Below are 23,838 nucleotides of genomic sequence, written 5' to 3' on the forward strand. Positions count from 1 at the left end.
CCCAGACAGATGGAGCCTAGCGTCTGTCTCGAGTGCGAGAGAGAGGGGTATCGGGGGGTGAGAAGGCAGGAGTCGATCGCCGCACACACGTCACATGTTGGACTGGCTAGTGCTGTTCAAGTGGCTAGTGTGATTATGGCCTAGCAGCATGTCAGTTGGGGTTCACAGTTCACGAGCTGCTGAAGTGGACGGCATGTTGCCCAGGCCTGGGTTCAACCCTTCATTTCCCTTCAAATGCTTTAGTATTCCCTTCAAATGCTCCAAGTATTTCAAGGAAAGCTCGTACTGTTTCAACCTAGTTCTGGCTTACATCAAGTTATGGAACCAGCATACACTGAGTATACAAAACATTAAGAACACATGCTCTTTCCATGACAGACTGATCCGGTGAAAGCAATGACCCCTGATTGACCCCACTTCAAATCAGTGTAGATGACGGGGAGGAGACAGGTTAAAGAAGGATTTTTAAGCCTCGAGACAATTGAGACATGGATTGTGTCATTCAGAGGGTGAATGGGCAAGACAAAAGATTGAAGTGCCTTTGAATGGGGTGTGGTACTAGGTACCAGGCGCACCGGTTTATGAACTGCAACGCTGTTGGATTTTTCCACACACAACTTGATACAATTTGCGGGAAGCATTGGAGTCAACATGGGCCAGCATCCCTGTGGAACGCTTTCGACACCTTGTAGAGTCCATGCCCCGACAAATTGAGGCTGTTCTGACTGCAAAGGGGGGGTGCAACTCAACATTAAGAAGGTGTTCCTAATGTTTTGTACACTCTGTGTACGTAGTTGAGTTTTCACATTAACCCAGGGTTCCTCATTGTGGTGATATTACTAAAGTAAATCTTACCGCAGGGATAGGAGGTAGTGGTACCATAGCGATGTTCCTAGGTAGATCCTACCATTGACTTGGTAGTGGACTGTGGTACTATAGTGATGTCCCTAGGGAGATCCTACCATAAGGATACTTGGTAGTGGACTGTGGTACTATAGCGATGTTGCTAGGGAGATCCTACCATAAGGGTACTTGATAGTGGACTGTGGTACTATAGTGATGTCCCTAGGTAGATCCTACCATAAGGGTACTTGATAGTGGACTGTGGTACTATAGCGATGTTGCTAGGGAGATCCTACCATAAGGGTACTTGATAGTGGACTGTGGTACTATAGCGATGTTGCTAGGGAGATCCTACCATAAGGGTACTTGATAGTGGACTGTGGTACTATAGCGATGTTGCTAGGGAGATTCTACCATAAGGATACTTGATAGTGGACTGTGGTACTATAGTGATGTCCCTAGGAAGATCCTACCATAAGGGTACTTGATAGTGGACTGTGGTACTATAGCGATGTTGCTAGGGAGATCCTACCATAAGGATACTTGATAGTGGACTGTGGTACTATAGCGATGTTGCTAGGGAGATCCTACCATAAGGATACTTGATAGTGGACTGTGGTACTATAGTGATGTCCCTAGGTAGATCCTACCATAAGGATACTTGATAGTGGACTGTGGTACTATAGTGATGTCCCTAGGAAGATCCTACCATAAGGATACTTGGTAGTGGACTGTGGTACTATAGCAATGTTGCTAGGGAGATCCTATCATAAGGATACTTGGTAGTGGACTGTGGTACTATAGTGATGTCCCTAGGTAGATCCTACCATACGGATACTTGGTAGTGGACTGTGGTACTATAGCGATGTTGCTAGGGAGATCCTACCATAAGGATACTTGATAGTGGACTGTGGTACTACAGTGATGTTGCTAGGGAGATCCTACCATAAGGATACTTGGTAGTGGACTGTGGTACTATAGCGATGTTGCTAGGGAGATCCTACCATAAGGATACTTGATAGTGGACTGTGGTACTACAGTGATGTTGCTAGGGAGATCCTACCATAAGGATACTTGGTAGTGGACTGTGGTACCATGGCGATGTTGCTAGGGAGATCCTACCATAAGGATACTTGATAGTGGACTGTGGTACTACAGTGATGTGGCTAGGGAGATCCTACCATAAGGATACTTGATAGTGGACTGTGGTACTACAGTGATGTGGCTAGGGAGATCCTACCATAAGGATACTTGATAGTGGACTGTGGTACTATAGCGATGTTGCTAGGGAGATCCTACCATAAGGATACTTGATAGTGGACTGTGGTACTACAGTGATGTGGCTAGGGAGATCCTACCATAAGGATACTTGGTAGTGGACTGTGGTACCATGGCGATGTTGCTAGGGAGATCCTACCATAAGGATACTTGATAGTGGACTGTGGTACTACAGTGATGTGGCTAGGGAGATCCTACCATAAGGATACTTGGTAGTGGACTGTGGTACCATGGCGATGTTGCTAGGGAGATCCTACCATAAGGATTCTTGGTAGTGGACTGTGGTACCATGGCGATGTTGCTAGGGAGATCCTACCATAAGGATACTTGGTAGTGGACTGTGGTACCATGGCGATGTTGCTAGGGAGATCCTACCATAAGGATACTTGGTAGTGGACTGTGGTACCATGGCGATGTTGCTAGGGAGATCCTACCATAAGGATACTTGGTAGTGGACTGTGGTACCATGGCGATGTTGCTAGGGAGATCCTACCGTAGGGATATTTGGTATCCAGTCTGTCGTTGGCAGAGCAGGACCAGGGCAGCAGGTCATCATCACAGCCGTTGGGCATGCCGTTGTAGCCGATGCCCACTATCTTATTCTCCTGGTTAACAATACATGCTCCAACCTGACAGAGACAGAGAGAGACAGAGAGAGAGAGAGACAGAGAGAGAGAGAGAGACAGAGAGAGAGAGAGAGAGAGAGAGAGAGAGAGAGAGAGACAGAGAGAGAGTTCATTTAACTTTCAGACAGAGTGCACATATTATTTCTCTGTGTGCATCTAGGCTAGAAGATGTGACTGGGAGTACCATTGGTCCCCCTCAAAAACAAACGGCAAAGCATGAGGTATTTGGGTGAGAAAATATTTTCCTACCCAATCTAGCCAAGCATGTAGGCCTAAGAGTTTAACATTTATGCAAGTAGAGGCAGAGCAACTTGGAATGAAAAGTGAGGTCAATGTTCAGTGGCTTAGAGAGTTGGGGAAGAGAGGAGAGAAGAGAGGGATGTCCAGCTGAGAGCTAGGCCAATTAGAGACGGAGCGAGCGAGAGAGATGAGAAAGACATCAACTTTATCAGGAATCGCATGCAAGCACAAAACCTCTACTCCACCGTAACTAACACAGTGGAACAGGCAATCAGGAGGGATTCTAGTCTAACTCAAAAAACATCGGAGTTCTCCAACCACTTCTGCTCTAATAACGATCGGTCATCCAACCAATGAGGGTTGCCCTTCACTGTACTGTTAGTTGGTTTTCTCCAGATGAACTGGCATAGCTCCAACACATCAAACGACCCAGAGAGCCCACCCCCCGCCATGGCTCTCCCCAGGACGCTGTGCTTTGATCAGGGCTAGAAACGCTCCGCCAGGCCCCTTATCACTTTAAAAAGACCCACGCACCACCTTCCTCCGCTCGCCCCCCTCTCCTAGCCTCACCCCATCCATCGATACATCAACCCCCCCCCCCCCCAATACCCTCAAGCCAGCCCCATCACTCATATGTTAGAATGATAGAAGTGTGTCAGAGAAATGTGTGAAAGACAAAGTCAGCCAGAGAGACAGAGAGAGACAAAAAGACTAGAGAGCGAGTCAGAGAGAGCGAAATGATTGAGGGTCCTTCTCTGTGTCACAGGACTGACTAAGACAAAGTCAGACGAAGCTCAAAGATGATACGTAGTGTTGCTGTTCAGATCAGAGATCAAATTAAGTTCAGTCTCGACTCGCGTCCCCTTGGCTTTGTGCACACATGAGACTGTCTAGAGAGCATTGCTGAATTAATGTCGGGGGGACTATTTGAAGGGTACATCTGACGAGGGTAGAGACTAGCGAGAGAGCCGAGCCTTAAAACAGAGGCTGTAGCGCACACACGACCACATCGACAGAAGGGGAGGGGACTAAGAAAGTGGCTGCGAGAGAGAGCGAGAGAGAGAGAGAGAGAGAGAGAGAGCTGAGGGATAAGCTACCATCCTTTCTTGTGGGTGGACTGCGTCAACTAAGGTGGTCAGATATCAACGGGGGGGGGGGGGGGATTGTGGCAAAAGCGAAAGCTTCGTCCTTCGGCCCCCCCGTGGCGGTCTGTAAACACAGAGGCCTCGCGAGGACCCGTCGCTGAGAGACATGAAACGGAGCCAGATATCCCTTTCTTCCGAGAGGGAAAGAGGAGGAGAAAATAAAGGAAGGATAGACAACTAAAGCTCCAAACCCTCTGTTTCATCCTCGCACTGTTTTGATCAGGGAAGGCTTGGCTGGCTTAAAAACTTCTCTTTCTGTCGCTCCTCTAATCCCCATCGCCTCCACCTCTCTCTCTCTCTCCTGGAGGTGGCGACAAGACAACATCCTGAACTAGTTTAGAAATGAGAGGTCATTAGAGAAGGCTGGTGGTTGAAATTTCCTCCCTTTCTCGGTCGCTTGACTTTTTCCACATTTAGTTGTGTTACAGGCAGAATTTAAAATTGATTCTCGGTCACTGGCCTACAAACACACACACAAAACACTCCATAACGTCAACGTAGAATTGTTTTTAGACATGTTTACAAATTAATAAATGAAAAACTGAAATGTCTCGAGTCAATAAGTATTCAACCCCTTTGTTATGGCAAGGCTAAATAAGTTCAGGAGTAAACATTTGCTTAACAAGTCACAATAAGTTGCATGGACTCACTGTGTGCAATAATAGTGTTTAACGTGATTTTTTTTTTATGACTACCTCATCTCTGTACCCCACACATACAATTATCTGTATGGTTCCTCAGTCAAATCAGTCAATTTCAAACACAGACTCAACCACAAAGACCAGGGAGGTTTTCTAGACAGTCGAAGACACGCACCTCATGTTCACTCACTCGCGCACACATATTGGTATGTAGGCTACACAACAAAGCCAAGGGGACTTTAAAACAGAGTTTAATGGCTGTGATCGGAGAAAACTGAAGATGGATCCACAACATTGTGGCAAATAAATATAATTAATGTCCCGAATACAAAGCGTTATGTTTGGGGGAAATTCAATATCTTGAGTACCACTTCATATTTTCAAGCATGGTGGTGGCTGCATCATGTTATGGGTATGCTTGTCATCGGCAAGGACTAGGGAGTTTGTGATATAAAGAAATCAAATGTTTCACTTTGTCATTATGGGATAGTGTGTAGATAGGTGAGAGAGAAAAATTAATTACATCCAGTTTGAATTCACGCTTTAACACCAGAACATGTGGAACAAGTCAAGGGGTGTGAATACTTTCTGAAGGCACTTACTCCCAGCAGCAGGGGTGGAGTCAGTGGGCACCTGGATAGAGAGAGATGGAGTGAGGATTATTGGATCCATAGACCCCCTGCTGTGCCCCACTGGTCTCTCCCCCCTCCGTTCCCATTCCTTCCCCTGGGGTTGAGCTTATCACAGAGGAGCAGAGGTAGCATATCATGGTATTTTTCTAATGTTTGACGGTAGTTCATTAGGATCCCCATTAGCTGTTGCAAAATCAGCGAATGGGGTCCACACAGAACATGACACACGACATAACACAGAACATTAATAGACAAGAACAGCTCAAGGACAGACCTTGACGCACACGTAGCCTACATATCAATACAGACACAAACTATCTAGGTCAAATATGGGAGAGGCGTTGTGCCATGAGGTGTTGCTTTATCTGTTTTTGAAACCAGGTTTGCTGTTCACTTGAGCAATATGAGATGGAACAGAGTTCCATGCAATTAGGGCTCTATATAATACTGTACACTTTCTTGAATTTGTTCTGGATTTGGAGACTGTGAAAAGACCCCTGTTGGCATATCTGGTGGTGTGTGTGTGTGTGTGTGTGTGTGTGTGTGTCAAGGCTGTGAGTAAGTTGACTATGCAAACAATTTGGGATTTTCAACAATGTTTCTTATAAAAAGGAAGAAGTGATTCGGTCAGTCTCTCCTTAATTCTTAGCCAAGGGAGACTGTCATGCATAGTATTTATATCAGCCCTCTGATTACAATGAAGAGCAAGGCGTGCCGACCTGTTCTGGACCAGCTGCAGCTTAACTAGGTCTTTCCTTGCAGCACTCGGCCACGTGACTGGACAATAATTAAGATTGCAGGCTCTAGTTTTGTCAGGACTTGCTTTGTGGAGTGTGGTGTCAAAAAAGCAGAGCATCTCTATCACGGACAAACCTCTCCCCATCTTTACAACCATTGAATCAATATGTTTTTTTCAACAGCCACACCATTCATTACCAGATTCAGGTCTAGAACTTAGTGGATGATTTGTACCAAATACAATGCTGTTAGTTTTAGAGATGTTCAGGACTGGTTTAATACCATTCCACCCATTCCAAAACAGACTGCAACTCTTTGAGGGTTTCAAGTGACTTCAACTGTGGTTCATATTTTGACGTTATTGGACGGTGTTTTATGTTTTTGAATTATACAAATACAAAATTTGATTGATGAGTAGTGCGTGACCCTAGGATGATTTCAATGGGTCTCTCTCAACATTCTTATTGTTTTATACTGTTCAATTCAACTTCAACTCAGAATTGTTCAGCATTTTCTGCACTAATTTGAGATCATATCCACACTGCCACAGGGCTGCACAACATTGGCAAATATTTGCAATTGCGATTTTTAACCAAATGTTGCAATTGCTGATCAAAACTCTTAGGTGAACTATTGGAATCATGGAATATTATTATTACTTTTTAAATTCTATAGTTAGAATATAATAGTGGGCATACAGTACATGACAACAAATGAAAATGCTAGGGAGGAGTTATTGTGACAGGGTAGGAACCAAAGTGTTGGTCAGTGTTCCCTTCGGGACACTAATATCTTTGGCTACATGAAATGTTGTTTTCTTTTCGCTACTTCATGTAGCTAACATACTCATGTTTTGCCTAATACTCTTTGGTTTAGAAGCATGTTGCAAAAACAACATGCTGATTTAGGCCTAAACCGTCACTGGTATCAGGATGTATAGCTAGCTATGTTTGCACTGACTCAATACATTTATTAGCTAGCTATAACTAGCAATTAGCATTAGATGTTAACACGATTTAGTGGCAACTTGCTAAGAAAAGACAGACTAGCTGTTTGCAGATATAAGAATCAAACTAATAGTGTAATCAGAGAATGCTTGTGGATTTATATTACTGAGCGCAAGTGTTTCGTGGTCGAGCAACAACAAATGCGCTCGAGTGACAGGGGGCGGGGCTAGGGCGAGAGACTTTTGTACTCACACACACACACTAACGTGCACAATGCACATACACTTTCATACAGCTGTATCGAATAATTAAATATTCCCTAATGAACCCTGCATAGTCCAGCTTTCCCACAAGACATCTCTTTTTGACCAAATACTTTAGGAACCATTAAAAAAGTATTGAACATCTCTGCCCTGTAGCCATTTTCCCCCCTCCATTTCTCCAATATCCCTCACTCTCCATCCACTTCTGTGGGTCAGAAATCCATTTCAAAACAAGCTCTAGGTCGATCATCAAACTAGACAGCGCAGTGCAGACAGGGGGTATAGGTGTCGAAACAAATCAAAACAGACATCCAACTTGGCGCTTACAGGCCTACACCAGACAACCAATCCCTGACTAAGGCAGACAAGGGCTAAGGCCCCCGACCGCTTGAAACACCCACCACCGCCCAAACCGGGTGCTTGCCCCACAGCCGGGAACTCTGGGAACTCAATCAGATACCCGCCGCCGTCTTGACCGGCAGTGTCAAAGAGTGGCGTCTGTGCCAGGGCCTGATCTGAAAGGCAGGGGGGCTTCATTAAGGGCGAAGGGCCTGGCATCTGGATTAATATTTAATAACAGGCGGGGCTGTGGACACCTTACATAGCCATGGTAGAGGGAGAAAGGGAGAGAAAGCGGGTTGGAGGGCTGGGGGGGGGGGGTCAGGATCAATGAAGAGGTGGTGTAGGGGGTGATGATGTTACCTAGGATCTTGAATGCTTCTCTGAGCTGTGTGTGTGAGTTTACCTGTGAGCTGGGATCCTTGCTTCTCTGAGCTGACAGGAAAGCTACAGCCATGAAATATTCAGGCCACTCCAGGTAGTCCTCACGCTTTTTCGTCTGAGCGGAACCAGAGGCCGGGGTCCTAATGGAGGGGAAGAAAGGAGAAAGAGATGGATAGAGAGAAAGGAAGGAAACGGAGAAAAGGTCAGAACGGGGGGAGACAAAAAGAAGGAGACAAAATAAAATGGAGGTCAGAAAAATGGGCGAAAGAAAGGTGAGGAAGAGAAATAGAGGAGAGAAGGGGAGAAGGAGAAGACAAAAGGAGGGAGGATGAGGGAAGGAGAGCAGGTGAGTCTTCGGGATAAGAGAAGACAATAGAAGGAAAGTGACAAGGTAGGGAGGGATGGAGTAAAACAACAATTAAATCTTCAAAATGCTCGCTGGTCAAAAAGGAGCAGTCGGGCATCGGTCGCATGTTTCACTTGAGGGCAGCATGATGTCGTCTCGGTCTCCGTCCTTTACAAAGGAACACGCGTGCCGGCGTGAACGCAAACCGCACACAAACAAGTTCAGACCGACACTTCACACGCATCGATTCAAAGGGCTTCAAACCTGGGTCTTAACCCCACGGAGAGCAGACGCCCACTCCTTATAATTACAACACCCCTGTCTAGAGCCCTCACTATCCCAGCGTACCTTCTTCGCGTTTTGAAAACCATTATATCCTCTCTTCACTGCTGTGCTCCAGGCCACTCACCCACCATTACAGATCCAGACACAGGAATCGGGAGCTATTATGGGTACAGTCGCAGAAAGTCCCACTGGGTCAGGCTGGAGCACCTTGGAAACTGAAGCAGCAGTACCCAGCAATTAAATACTACCCAACGCCAACCTAGGGCGGATCGTGCCATAGATCTAGGCCTAGATACCATGTCTGCCGGTCTACAAAGCACTCTCTAAAGTGGATCCAAAGACACAGCAGAAGAGGAAGGGATACTTTGAGGTCCTCCACAGTTTGGGGTGTGATCTCTCGGCCGTGCGTTTTCCGACCTGGCAATTAAACCCTACCCACCTGGCTGGCACACGACAAAGAAATGAAAAGAGTTCCGACCTAGGGCAATAGGGCCAATCGAGACCCATTGCTGTCCGGCAACGCACCACATCTGCCTTTCTACAAAGACCAGATCGGTGACGTCTTTTGCCTATACCCCCCTCCCCGCAGACACGACTAGACTCGAAAGAAATGAAGAAGGGATCAGAGAAAGAGATGGAGGGAGAAAGAGGGATACTTTCGGAGTCTGACACTTTGAACTCCTCCACAGCGCAGACGGAGATCTCGTCCCTACATTTCAAATTGGCTAATGGTTGCCAGCATGCGGAGCAAGACTGTCAAAAGGGGAAAACTTTAAAGTGACATTTCCAGGCGTTCGGCCGCATGAAGGGGCCCACATCATAGGGCAGAAGGTCCGTCGTCTCTCAAAAGACAAAAGAAACTACTTGTGTGTGCCTTTTCATTGCGGCTTGATCAAATGAGGTGGCATTTGTATTTAATTAGGCCGAGAGAATCTCGTTAGAGAGGCTGTTGTAAAATCATTTACAGTTGATGTAGCGATTTGATTTGTTCAAATTTTTAATAAGCAAGATGAGGGGAATAATACATGAAATGAATCATAAAACATTCGCCGAAACACATTTTCAGTTGAGTCGGCCTCCACCTTCCAATGCAGACTTTCAATCTGGTCCAGCTTTTTAAGGAGAGCATCTGACTCTTCCTTGATACATCTAATTAAGCATTGGTCTCCGGGGAAGCTGTGGTAGCGTAAACGTCTTCTGTTGTCAACTTGTGCAGATGGGTCTTCCTTCTCATCGTTCATTAAAGCATCACCGCACCGGCCGAGAATCTTAATAAATCGCCCCACCTGAGACCTGACACCTGGTGGAGTTCACGCGGTCTTTCAGAACCCTGGAATCGTCCTGCTGCCATATGTTCAAATGCTGACATAGAATTACAATGACTAGAACAGTCAGACATTCCAGTGCCCAATCCCATGCCGCTCAAGTTCAATTCATTGTAATTCTATGGTTCTCCTATGCTACTCCAATGCCAGCTGTTGCTCTGGTCTCACAGTCCACCCTTCCCTCCAGGACATTAGTCCTTTAAATGAGATGCAGATGAGTGTGTTTGCTCCCCTGGGCTCTACTGGCTTTCCTAGGCACCAGATTGTCATATCAGAGGTCCTCCTCTCTGCAGAATGGTGGCCGGCCTTCCTAAACAGGATTTTCAACCGTACAGCTGCTGGGAGAAGAGATAACATGCAATGGGATAATGCTTCCTGGGCGTTCTCCCTTCTGGGATTTATAATTCCCAAAAATGCCCATTCCTTATTGGCTTAATGAGCGGGAGGATTAGGCTATCATCGCGCTTCAAAGCAGCACGTCGAAATAGGACTTTTCCTGGCTATACTCGGGCCTACATCGTAGGCTCTATCTGGGGACAGAGGTTTGAAAATGAAGGCATTAGGCTACCTGGCTTAGTGAAAGTGCAGAAAGCCTGTCCGAAAGGGACGGTCGACATAGTGAGTGGTATTAGGGAAGGCAGGAAGGCACCTCGGGAATGCCAAGTTTGCCAACGTGCACCTTGCGTGGGGATGGAAAGGTCAGAGGTACGCGACCAAACTGTCAACTCCATACATGCACCCTATGGTTGAATTAGGAATTTAATAGGACATGTATGGTTGCAACCAGTCCAGAGTAGATATGAAATAGGCCGGCTTATATGCCTAGCCGTCAGCCTCAGCATTCTTCACGGCAATGATGAGGATGCAAAAGCAGAGGTGGACAGAAGAACATGAGCAAACTGTCAATGCGATGGCAAGCAACAGTTACTCTGAAGGCAGCCTAAAGAGTTCAGACTGAGGGTTGACATGGAAACGGTATAGGCCTTCAGCCAAAGCATTCTTCACATCAGTGAAGGTGATACAAGCGTAAGCAGGGTGTAGAGTTGAATACATTCAAAGGCTGAACTAGTAAAAATAGACAGAACAGCGGTGTGCCGTACACTGAAAAACATCTATGATGAAGGCTAAACCTGATGCAACCAGTCTCAAAATGCCATCCAGATTTCAAATCAACCACATCCGGAACTCAAGCCTTCATAACAGCGTGAAATCCCGGTGCAAAGAGACTTTTATCGAGCTTGTGGAAAGGCCCTGGGAGGCACTGGCTCATTTTGGGGGATCAAAAGAGCCAAAGTGGGCCCTCAGCCAGCTAAGAGGGGTGGTGAAGAGGGCCAGGGGCCACAGGGGTTGGCCCAGGTCCCCTTAACCTTTCTGGGCCCCTGGCACTCTGCTGGGCGACGGGAACCCCTCCAAGTTTGTGCGAGACAGTTGAGGGCATGTTACTGGTTGAGCTAGAGTGCTCCTCGTGTTTGACATTTGACACAGAATCAGAGTGACAGTGTGGTTGGGACTGGGAGCAGTGTGTGTGGGATGTGTGTTTGTCCTCACTGCCCTCCTGCTCGTTAGCTTATGCCCTGTGCCAACACTGCTGTCATTCCATGGGCACACCCTCAAATAAGGATGAAAGGTGGGACACACATCATCCCGTTTTGAGGGCCACGGATTCATATTGTACTATTTTCAGCTGAAGAGAAACTGTGTGTGTGTGTGTGTGTGTGTGTGTGTGTGTGTGTGTGTGTGTGTGTCATGGCTTATGCAGGATCCATAATTCTACATCTTACACATCCCCCCCCCCCCCCCCCCCCATGTCTTTCACCAAGATGGGATCGGGAACTAAGGGGAATAGGAAAGATATTACCTGATGCTAAATATAAAACTGAGACACAGTGCACGGAAACTAAGTGAAAATCATGTCTATAGAGGATAGATTATATTTTATCCTGAGAATGAGGACAGCTACAGCAGTTTCAAAGGTGTGAAAATCATTTTTCTGACTTTGTGTCCACACACACACACACACAGTTGAAGCTGCCAACCCTCCCCAGTCTCGCACACACACTTTTCCCTCTTCGTTATTCCCACAACTCTCACTAAATGCCTTGATCCCAATGAAGTTAGCTTTAATGTATACCTACCGATAAACTAAGTGCCTAGCTTGTATGTGATCTTATTCCAATATACTGTACTGTAACTTAGCTATATATATATATATATATATATATGTCCATCCATCTTACTAGCTAGCTACATTGCTAATGACTTTCTGAATATACTGCTAACAGCAAACGCGATCTATGTGTATTTCTTGAAGTTGTGTGTTGCTATCAGAGAACTAAAGGAGCTAGCTAGCTACTACTACTTAGCCTAGCTAGCTGGTACTACTGTAAAACGCATGCGACCAAACAACTGACAATTCGCTGCGAACTTCAACGGGAACACATAAAAGTTACCCATTCAGTTGGGTTGCCTCGTTCTTCATTTCTTGGCTCATCTTTGCTGCCAAGCTGACACTGTACAGATGAGTCGTAGGGCGCCTTTCTTCCCCCCCCCCCCAACACAAGCCAAAACCACGCCTTGTTATTCCCGAGGGGCGTTTCACAAGGCGTTGAGCGCTCTCCAAATCTGGAAGTCAATATCACCTAGCGCGAAATATCAGCCACTGATTAATAACATTTCCCCGTGTTTCAAGATTGACAATATAATAACATAATGTCGTGGACCGAGTGAGCCCTTAACGTCCCTTAAACGCTCAAAGACAGGTTCAATGGCTGTAGCAGAGTGCATTCAACTGAATGATTAGCTAATAAACATTTGAGAAATTGAGAATAATACGCATATTCTTTTACCTGATAATAGGCTACTACTGATAATATAGCAACTTCAAATACCGAGCTTGTAACGTTAAGTAGCCTAGGTTGGCGGACCTTCAATTGAGGGAGTTCAGCAGAGTTCTCGGAGACATTTTTACAAATCACTGAAACTCTGAAAATAAATACATGGGCAAATGTTACCAAACATGATAACGGTAGGCAGTTTATTGTTAAATGACACTTTCCATCCATACCTTGGAAGGTCACTGTCTCTGCGCTGATCGCCTATGAGTGAGACAACGCCAGCTAGTCAATGGGAGCGTAGTAGAACACCGGGAGCGTTGGTTTTGGCTTAATAACTGCGTTGGGGGAAAGAAAGACGCGGACACAGCACAAGCATGAACATCTCCCACGCTGGAAATTGTAATAAGGTCCAACCCCCAGCCTATATTAGTGAATGTGTGGTTGTCTTGTTGAACAAACATCTGTAGAGCGCACCAAACTACAGTTAGTCTTCCAAGGTGGACTTCCGTGAACAATATGTATAACCTGCGAAATGTGTGCTCTCTGCCACTGTAAACTGAAGAAATTGCTGCATACGACCAAAAAAAACAGTAAAGCGAGGGACATAATATATCCTCCCCGGCCACTACGTGGCAGTCATGTGTCTTATTAAAACCACAGACAAAACCAGGAGTTAGCTGTGTGGCTTTGTGTGTCGTCACAGAGAGTCAGAGGTGTTATTGTAACTGTAATACATTGGGAGGTCTTCCATTTTTACTGAAATGTAATGATATTCCTGAAAGATGACCTGCTTTAATGGCCTGGAAAATATGTTTCCTGCACAATTTTCCCCCTCATAAAGCTCTTTTGTGGAATAATTCAGACATAACTGTAAGGAATAAGTCATTATTCTACCCCAGCTGGCATGAGAGGAATATTGACTTTGTTCTTGATATTTTCGACAACAAGGGTAATATTCTCACACATGAACAATTTATAACATTGAAAGAGCTTCCAATACCTTTCAGAGAGTTTATTTCTGTGATCAAAGCCGTTCCCAGTGGTCTAACTACACTTATGAAAACTCATCTTAATTTTGGGAATGATCACAAAGTTTATCCAGAACTCAGATTGGAAGGCGTGGGCTTACTTGAGAGATCTTGTTGTAATAAATATATAAGACAAATTCTTAATTCACAAAACCAACTTACACCGAGAGGAAAGTTTTTCTGGAACATGCTTATTCCTGACATTGTCTGGAAAAATGCACGGTTAAGGCCTTACAAATACTGTATACCAAACAAAGTTAAGGAAGTGCACTTCAAAATTTTACATAAAATATATCCATGTAATTCTATGATTTCCAAATGTGTGGCTATTGATGATATCTGCATTTTCTGTGAAAAAGAAGGTGAGAATCTGTCTCACTTGTTCTTTGAATAAAAATGTGTGTCAGAATTTTGGAAAAACCTTGCAAAGTACTTATTTACCATTATGAACACTGCCTATATTTTTGACATGATAGACATGTTACTATTGCAATGATAACAAAACCACTGAAATGCTTGTTCATTTTTTTTTATTCTTGTTGCCAAAATACTTTATACACAAACAAAAATTCAAAAATTCTATACCAAAATTACACATTTTTCTGATTTCATTTAATGATCTTATTAAAACATTAACCCTAGTGAATAACAACAAGAATAACATATTCATGAATCATTATAATCATTATAATCATTATAATAAGATATTTTCAGAGTGAATATAATTGCTGCTAAGTTTTCCAAAAACGATGTTAAACAGCTGCTCTGAATTAAGATTCAAAGATGTCTGCAGAAAGAATGGGGTGTCAGCTGTGACACCTTGAGTTTGAAATAATATATTTTGGTTATTGAACTACAGTAGGTGAAGTGGATTTCCACTGGTAACTGAAATATGGTAACATAATTACATCATGGGTCCCTGATCTGTACTACACAGAAATACATAATTATAGATATGAATGTCATTCTGCATGGTGATTTATCCTGAATAGGTACACGAAGGGAGAAATATACAATATCTTCCTTTGCATATATGACTATTATTATACAAACTGACTATTATTCTAATGATTTCCGCCCCCAAACAAGACCACATTTCTTTTCTTTTATTTTAATGAACCTTTATTTAACTAGGCAAGTCAGTTAAGAACAAATTCTCATTTACAATGACGGCCTACAGATTTGGTTGGTCCGGACCAGACCAAATCTGAACCAATCATAGACGTCTAACGTTTCACAAGTTTGTACACCAGAGTACAGTATAGTAGAATTCAGTACAGGACAGTAGAGTAGAGCAGTTGTTCCCAACCTCTTAGGTTACTGTACCTCCAACTATTTTTCTCTGCCCGGAATAACCCTGATTTACCCCCTCATGTGCATTTTACCACTAGGCCTATGGTCTCATGAGACTTCTCATGTGCCACCTGTGGATAGGCCAAATAGCCCCAGGGGTCCTAGTACCCCTGGTTGGGAACCACTGGAGTAGAGTATAGTACAGTAGAGTATAGTTCAGTACAGGAGAGTACTGTAGGGCTACTGTACTGAACTACACTTTACTTTACTGTACTGCACTCTACTGTACTCTACTGTGCTTCACTGTACTGTGCTTTCCAAACATGGTTGGTTCAGATTTGGTCTGTGGATGTTGAAATCAAGTCCGGTCCGGACTAAAAAAAACGATGTCTGTGGACGATGAAATTAAAGCCAGGGCGAACTGACCAAATTTCACTGACTTTTCAATGTCCATGGGCTTCCGGTGTCGGTCGGTGTTCAGTGGGTGCAGAAGCTGGTTACAGTAAATGGAAAGCGAGGATGGGTGTCGGTAAATTCCAGGAGAGGTCAAATGAACTGGATCTGTACACAACAGTATGCCAGTGGAAGGGAAGACAGTAGCAAGTCACCTAGCTATGGTTTGTGGCTACTATGATTTCCCATTGTAGCCAATTCAATTGCAATAATTCCGTTACAGATTTGGTAACAGAATTACGAGTTTTAATCCCTTTACAATTCATGAACAAAAATGTATATCAGTAAATACACTAGCTAATTGGTATGTCTATCTTTACTTGTTATTTCTGGGAACTTTGCCTTGTGCCTTGAAATTAGAAAACATCTTAAAGATACAGTATGTGGGTTTTTGGTAAAGGAATTCCAAAGCACAAGGCATTGATTCTTAAACTTGCAGACGGCAAATAATTCATCCCAAATTAAATATGGGTTGATATTAGTTAGCAGGGGGACTTTACTTCAACATTATTGTGTTTAGATGTATTTCTGATACCTTTAACCTCTACGGGAGCGGTGACCCTCCCTGTGGAACGGTTGAGCTAATGTGCGCTAATGTGATTAGCATGACGTTGTAAGTAACAAGAAAAATTTCCCTTGAAATTCGTTCCTATGACCTTCTCATGTTGGTGCTCATGGGTCCTTTTATGGAAATGAACTACTGCATTGTGGGTAATGGGCCCGATTGCTCAGGTGGTCTGGCATATGGTATGGGCCTGTCTCTCAATTCAATTCAAGGACTTTATTGGCATGGGAAACATATGTTAACATTGCCAAAGAAAGTGAAGTAGATTATAAACAAAAGTGAAATAAACAATAAAAATGAACAGTAAGCATTACACTCACAGAAGTTACAAAAGAATAAAGACATTTAAAATGTCAATATTATGTCTAAAGTACAAAAGGGAAAATAAATAAACATAAATATGGGTTGTATTTACAATGGTGTTTGTTCTTCACTGGTTGCTCTTTTCTTGTGGCAACAGGTCACAAATCTGGCTGCTGTAGTACGCACACTCCCTCTCTCTCTGCCCCTCTCTCGCTCTCTCTGCCACTCTCTCTCTCTCTCTCTGCCTCTCTCTCTCTCTCTCTCTCTCTCTCTCTCTCTCTCCCCGCCCCCCCCCCCCTCTCTCTCTCTCTGCCCGTCTCCCTCCCCCTTCTGCCACTTTCAGGAGGAATGGATCTCCAAGAGATATTGGCCAGATGCATTGAATTCCACTGTTGCTAAACCGATTAAGATTAAAATGGCTTTTTCCTAAGGAATGCATCAGTCATGCTGTAGTTGATTACGTAAATATGTATTTCAGCAGTTTGTTTAGGTGTTTGTTTGAGTTGAATAGGGAGAGTATTGACGACTAACTTTTTCTCTCTCACCTCTCTCCTCTCTCTCTCTTTGATGCAGGCTCTATTTTGACCAAAGATATTTCCCTCTGCCTCGTGTTGACCATGTCACAAACTCACAATGGTGCCCTTCTCAAGAGTCACAGCCAAAATGGTGTTTGACTGACTGGTCCGAAAAGGTAGTCTCACTTGGCCAGACTTACACACAGGCATCGGATGGGAACGAGACTTCCAGAAGGGTAACAAAGGTATCAACTTCAGTCCAATTACATCATACCTTAACCCCTGACGTCATGCCCTAGCGCCGTACCATAGGTGTCCGTATCTGTAAAAGTGCTCGAGCGATATCTTATGTCAATGTATAGTGTGACAGATTACTGCTAAAATAGACGTCATCATTATGCAACTTACTATTGCATTCTAGTCCGTCTGAGTACGATCTAGCCAATTCTGCTGTAGTAGAATTGATCAATGGAATGTTTTTGCAGATACAGTGAGTTTAGGGGATTAAACAGGTAACTTTCAGATGACTTTGGCTTTGAAGGGGTGGCGGGCGGAGGGGGGGGGTGATTTAAGTGGGGAAAGACGGGTGGAACTGCTCTCAGCAACATCAAAGCTCTACTTACCATTAGAGCAATTTTAGCAGCTTAGCTAATAGTGGTAGAGGATTGAACCAGAGGTAGCATCTGAAGAAAGCCATGTCTGAGTGTCAAATGGCACCCTATTCCCTATATAGTGCACTACTTTTGACCAGGGGCCCATACATTATCTCACTATGAACGGAATAGGGTTCTGTTTGGGATGTAGCACATGACTACCGACGACAAGAATGCTGCGGAATTCTCGTGCTAAACCACAAGTAGAGAGGAGAGCCCACTGACCTAACTCTCCAGAAATGTGCTTAGCAGCTAAAGCTTCACCACCACACAATGAAGTCTATGGAGAACTCCGAGAAAACTGATGAACAAGTGTTTATCTGTATTTTCCTGAAAATATTGAAATGAATGGAAGATACTGTATCTCTCTGTCTTGGTGGTTTGAAATGACATTCTTGAAAGGGTTTTGTGTGACCTTTAAAGAAGCTTCTATTGGTTCGTTAGAATGTACAGGTAATTGCCAAATTAAGGGAAACACCAACATAAAGTGCCTTAATAGGACGTTTGGCCACCACGGGCCTTTAGAACAGCTTTAATGGGCCTTGGCTTAGATTCTACAAGTGTCTGTAACTCTATTGGAGGGATGCAACGCCATTCTTCCATGAGAAATTCCATAATTTGGTGTTTTGTTGGTGCTGGGAAACGCTGTCTCAGGTGCCGCTCCAGAATCTCCCATAAGTGTTCAATTGTGTTGAGATCTGGTGACTGAGACGGCCATGGCATAGGGTTTACATATTTTTTTGCTCATCCAACCATTCAGCTCATCCAACCACTCGTGCCCTGTGGATGGGGGAATATTTAATCCTAGGGTGCCATAGCCATGGTAGCCAAAATAATGGCCCAAATAATAGCCTTATACATGACCATAAGCATGATGGGATATTCATTGCTTAATTAACTCAGGAACCACACCTGTGTGGAACTACATGCTTTCAATATACTTTGTATCCCTCATTTACTCAAGTGTTTCCATTACTTTGGCAGTTACCTGTATATCTGAATCAGTGTTCTGGCGTGCTGTAGCTGTATGACACAAAAGGAGGCTACAAATAAAGGACCCCCGGGCGGAGTGGAGGAAAGAGCAGGAGAGGATGTTGAAGGAGTACCTGACAGTAGCCCGGGATGCCCTGGTCACCCAGAAAGAGCTGTACCCGGTGAAATGGATGGATGAGGGAATGCATAGAAGGATATATGGATGGATTGATGGGTAAACAAAATAATGACTGAATGGATGGGTGGGTGAAAGGATGGATGAATTAACAAATAGGATGAGTGGATGGATGAACAAAGGAATGCATGAATGAATAAATGAACAAGACTTATTTCCATTTCGGTCCTCATTACCAGGTCAAAGAGCAGTGTTTAATTGGGAGATCTGGGGACTAAGACACACACCCCCCCTATGCTCCTTTGAGACCCCTCTTTCAAAGTCACTGATACCTCTTCTTCCAGCCAGGGTAGCCAAAATAATGAGCAACTAGGCATTTTTATACATGGTCCTAAGCATGACGGAACGTTGATTGTTTAATTAACTCAGGAACCACACCTGTGTGGAAGCACCTGCGTTTAATTGACTTTGTATCACTCATTTACTCAAGTGTTTACTTGATTTACTTGTAGGGCATTGCTATTCCAACCAAAACTAAGATGGCAGCCAGTCACCATCCCTAAAGTATCTATCAGTGGAGGCTGGCGAGGGGAGGACAGCTCATAATAATGGCTGGAATGAGCCATCCTCCTCTCAGCAGCATCCACTGGTATTCATTTATCAAATGTGACAGACGATATAGAAGGAAAGTAGAAGCTTTTGGTTTTCTACTAATATGATTCCTGCATGTTCAGAAAATCTGATCAAAAGGTCGGGAATGTCCCCGATCTACCAAATTGAGTTTGGAGATAGTGGGTAAAAAACAAAAAGACAAAAGATGTTTACCCGCAGCGATGTGAGAATGATTTATTTCATCATATTGCGTAGTCAGCAGCACTGCAGAAATGGCACCCTTTCCTGAGCTATTCTCTCTTCCTCCCTCTTTCTTCTCCAACTCTTCTTGATCTATGTATTGCTTTCAACATCTATCAAACTTCCTGTCTTATTTACCACCCCACTGGGCTCACCACGTCATTTTAACGTGGGCATTTCTGGTTGAGACGTTGATCAACGAGCCTTTATTCACCCCCTCGAAAAGACTGCCATAAGTTTGCTGAATTCCCAATGTGTTATCACTAATGCTTTCAACTATCTAAAAGCACAACCAAATTCCAATAGAAAAACAATGTCAGATTTTTTGCTTCGTTGTCATCTAAATGTGTTATCGCCGCGCTCTCGACAATTTAAAAGCACGACAAAGTTCAAATGGGAAAACAATGTCAGATATTTTGCATTTATACAGCAACCTAATGTCTTATCACTGTGCTTCATCTAATAGCACAACCAAATGACCTGGACTGCAGTTGAGAATACATTGAAAGTGCATTTGCAAGTGATCAATGCTGTTCTCAATTCTGTGACAGATGTTTATATTGTGAAGATCTCCACAGACCTGCGACCTTTGCATGCTAGCTTGAACATACATACTTTCTATGATTACACAATTAGACCTTTATAGTTACAGTAACCTCAAAATTTGGCCATGGTTTAGTTACTCGTTTTAAGGTTTAACAAAAAAAAAACTGTTACGTTAGTTTGTAAGATAGCCTTAATTTACTGTATTACAAGTCACATCGAATTGTGTTTGGTTGACAGCGCGACCAAATATCAACGTTAAAGGAGATGTATTGAATGCTTTGATAGTTCCATCTTAACCACTGTATTATTCCTATTCTTAAACTTGTTTTATTTTTGGTTTAGTTGGGAGACGTGAATCCAACATATCATTTGTTAAGTTAATAGGCAAGTTAAGATTACATTTGACATCAACCAAAGCTTGGAGCACAAGGCCTATCTATATGTAACATCGATTTTGAGTTGAACCCTGGGTTGAATTGAAACAATAGCTGTTGACTGACTTCGCAAATGTGACATAGGCCTGAATGACTTAGATTTCATTTTCTTTATTGAGCCTACCCTTTGGAATGACTTCGATCGCAACTGTGAATCTATTTCGTTATGAAAGAGATCTCTCAATAATACTTCTCATGATTGCACATTGCTAGTAGTCAGTCACAAATATCAAAGTCAAGCCGGACTGGTTAACACCCTGGATGAGAGACGAAATGGATAGCTGTAGATAGATTAACTCTCCAGTAGGAGGTGCTGCCTAGCCTATTGTTTTTTTTTCTGATAGTGGATATGACATTGAAGATCTAACATTATTTCAAAGGTACAAATTCAACATATTATATAAGGGTTTGTCTATAATTGAGATGACCATGATGATGTAATTCTGTGGTTGAAATTTCACCCTCAAAACAACAGTTTACATTGATGACTTTTTGCAAATCCAATGCATTATTTACATCGATTCCAAGTCACAATACGTTGACAAATGACATTGAAACAACATTGATTCAAACAGTTTGTGCCCACTGGGACCTCTCATGCATCTCCTCCCGCCCTGTCTCTACCTGTCTCCCAACTTCTCTCTTGAATGTCATATCAACAATATCTCTGGCTATGCCCTACACTGACCTGTCTTCCATGTATTCTCCTCCCTTCTGCCCGTCTCTCTATCTACCTCTCTGTATTACTCCATTGCTCCCTTGAATTTCAAACAATATTTCCAGCCTTGCCCTTCTGACCTGACTGCCCTCTCCGTCTCCTCCCTGGTCTGAATGAGCAGCCTGCGAGGCTGATGAGATGAGGAGAGGAAAGGAAAGGAAAGAGAAAGGTGCTGTGTACCTCACATCCGAAAATGACATCACACAGACTCTGAGATAAAGACATATCCCGGCTCTGATCAGAGAGTGACATTTTATTCTGAAAAGGCCCACCTACAGGGGGATCAAAGGTTCTCTCATAAAGTAAAAAGGATTCATATTGCCATGGACAGAAGTTAACAAAAATGTAACAATTGGTTGAGAATGGTTGGGAAAAGTTTGAGAAAAACAAAAAACATCCGCAGTCTGTGTATTCCTAGAAACAGATTGTCTCACTATAGTTCCTTTTGAAGGGGAGATAAACCTTTTCCAAATATCTGTACAGAAAATGCGTCAAATTGCATCCTAGCCCAAAGAGAACAGACAAGCAATTGAAATTGTATGAATAAAACTGGTGTTTTTCCCCCTGGCCCAGAGTTCACTCAAGGCAATGTCTTGTATCCTACGTACCCTGTAGTGTGACTCCATAATGCCTTGCAGGATTACAGCTGATGTTTAACCGCAGGAGTGAAGAGCAATGTGATTATTTCACTAGCCACAAAAACAATGCTGTTAGTCTGTTACTTTTATTATTGATCTATGCGTGAGAATCAGCAGGTCTCTAGATAATCACATGTATATCTGTCAGGGCTATATACAAAGCTGAAATATGTACTGATTCCCCCATAACAGTCAGAAATAGACAATATAATTCTATAACATATGCTATAACACTGATATACACTGAGAAACATTAAGAACATTAAGAACATTACAAAACATTAAGAACACCTTCCTAATATTGACCAGGTCAGATTATGTCATGGGAAAGAGCAGGTGTTCATAATGTGTATAGGCTTATAGGATGCCCTTTACAAAAAGTTAAGGAGCCACACCCTAATGGAGTAATTTCCCTCCCTTATTCGTATCACAATGACCGTTTACCACTTCAACATAGACACCAATAAAATACTTTTTTTTTTTAAACAGCAATCACAGATTGTCCCTTAAAAGTTATGCAGTGTTGTTAAACTTTCTCTATTATTATGTTCGATAATTATTTCCCCAAGAATATGTAGAAATTTAATTATCTGGGGACATATCATATTGTATCCCTGTCACTGTCCCATCATCCTATCTGCCTATATTTTGCAATGGTGCATATTTCACCATTCCAAAACCTTTTCTCCCAGTTCTTGCATAGAGCGACAGCGGCCGATAACAAAACTATTTAACGCGGCGGTGTAATGTGTCCCGCTTGTCTGGTATGGGGAACGGGAACGTGGGGATGGGACCAAATACTTCGATGGGACCAGTGGAACAAGTTGTCCTGACAACACACATTTTCCACGGGTGATGTCTTGGAAAGGGTTAAGCCGCAGGAATGCAACGCTCAGGAATGCGCATGCAAATAGATTTATGCTAATGACATGCTAATGTCCCGTTGGCTGGGAACGGAGTCAAGTCTGTCTGTCCCGGCCTATGTGTTCAGCTAGGAACCCAAGATGGAGGACAGGGGAACGCAAAACATGGATCTTTACTGAGTTTTTTCCGTCGCTTTTTAGTATTCCACTGGAGTTTTTTTTTTTAACCGTACTTATGGCGGAACTTTTAGAAGATGAACATGCCTAGGAAGGGGAATGGCCAGCTGCCGTTACCCGACGGCTGGGAAGAAGCGAGGGACTTTGACGGCAAAGTGTTTTATATCGACCACAACACTAAACAAACAAGCTGGATAGACCCGAGGGACAGGTAAGCAAGAGAGCGTCTGCGAAATTTTGCGAAGTTGACACGGGCAGCGTTTGTAAACAGTTTATGAACAGTTGATTACACACTTTTACGACACAAAAGGGTTTCGAACAAGCAAATGCCTTGAACAGTAACGGTTACAGTGGCTAGTTTGTATTTTTATAGTGTGAAACTATCAACACGCCTTTGCTAAATTAGCTAGCATAGCATAATGTTATTGCGAGAACGTGCAGGATATTTGAGCATATCTAACCTTAGCTATTGCAAAAACTCTAACTGATAGCCAGTTGCATAGTTTAGAGAAATTGAATTTCAGCTGGCTATGCCGGATGTAGCTTGCAGCTAGCTATAGTTTGCTAACTGGATAGCTAACTTTCTGATGCCATGGTTTGGAATAAATTCCTTACGATGCTAACGTTAGCTAGTTTCACAATTTCAATGAGGATTCAACAAGCCATAGCTAGCACCATTATTCTTGTGAGCTAGCAAGCATATCAAACCAACGTGTTGCTGTTGTTGCTGAGATTCTAGAACTTCTACTGCGTATGATTCCATTTGATCAGAGACGCAAATAGGTAGAAAATAAAAGCAATACTAAAGTTATTACAGTAAAATAAG

At 43.4% G+C, this 23,838-nt stretch overlaps 2 protein-coding genes across 4 annotated transcripts in view; one reads left to right on the top strand and one right to left on the bottom strand.

The window, feature by feature from the left end:
* LOC110497396 (deoxycytidylate deaminase) overlaps positions 1-13,248 on the bottom strand; it is a 44,502-nt gene extending 31,254 nt beyond the window's left edge. The window contains exons 1-3 of one of the 2 annotated variants that reach the window (XM_036954337.1): positions 13,097-13,248; positions 8,099-8,216; positions 2,615-2,750 (exon numbers count right to left, since the gene is read on the bottom strand). In XM_036954337.1, coding sequence (XP_036810232.1) covers positions 2,615-2,750; positions 8,099-8,149 — 187 coding nt within the window. In that variant the 5' untranslated portion in view covers positions 8,150-8,216; positions 13,097-13,248. Of the gene's footprint in view, positions 1-2,614; positions 2,751-8,098; positions 8,217-12,482; positions 12,643-13,096 lie in introns of those variants that run through there. The other variant, XM_036954336.1, reaches the window with a different exon arrangement.
* Positions 13,249-22,779: 9,531 nt separating this feature from the next.
* Positions 22,780-23,838, top strand: part of LOC110498655 (protein WWC2) — a 37,473-nt gene continuing 36,414 nt past the window's right edge. For both annotated transcript variants that reach the window (XM_036954338.1, XM_036954339.1), the window contains exon 1: positions 22,780-23,223. In XM_036954338.1, coding sequence (XP_036810233.1) covers positions 23,090-23,223 — 134 coding nt within the window. In that variant the 5' untranslated portion in view covers positions 22,780-23,089. The remainder of the gene's footprint in view (positions 23,224-23,838) is intronic.

The sequence above is a fragment of the Oncorhynchus mykiss genome, chromosome 19 (genome assembly GCF_013265735.2).
Source record: "Oncorhynchus mykiss isolate Arlee chromosome 19, USDA_OmykA_1.1, whole genome shotgun sequence".
In the NCBI taxonomy this organism is placed as follows: Eukaryota; Metazoa; Chordata; class Actinopteri; order Salmoniformes; family Salmonidae; genus Oncorhynchus; species Oncorhynchus mykiss.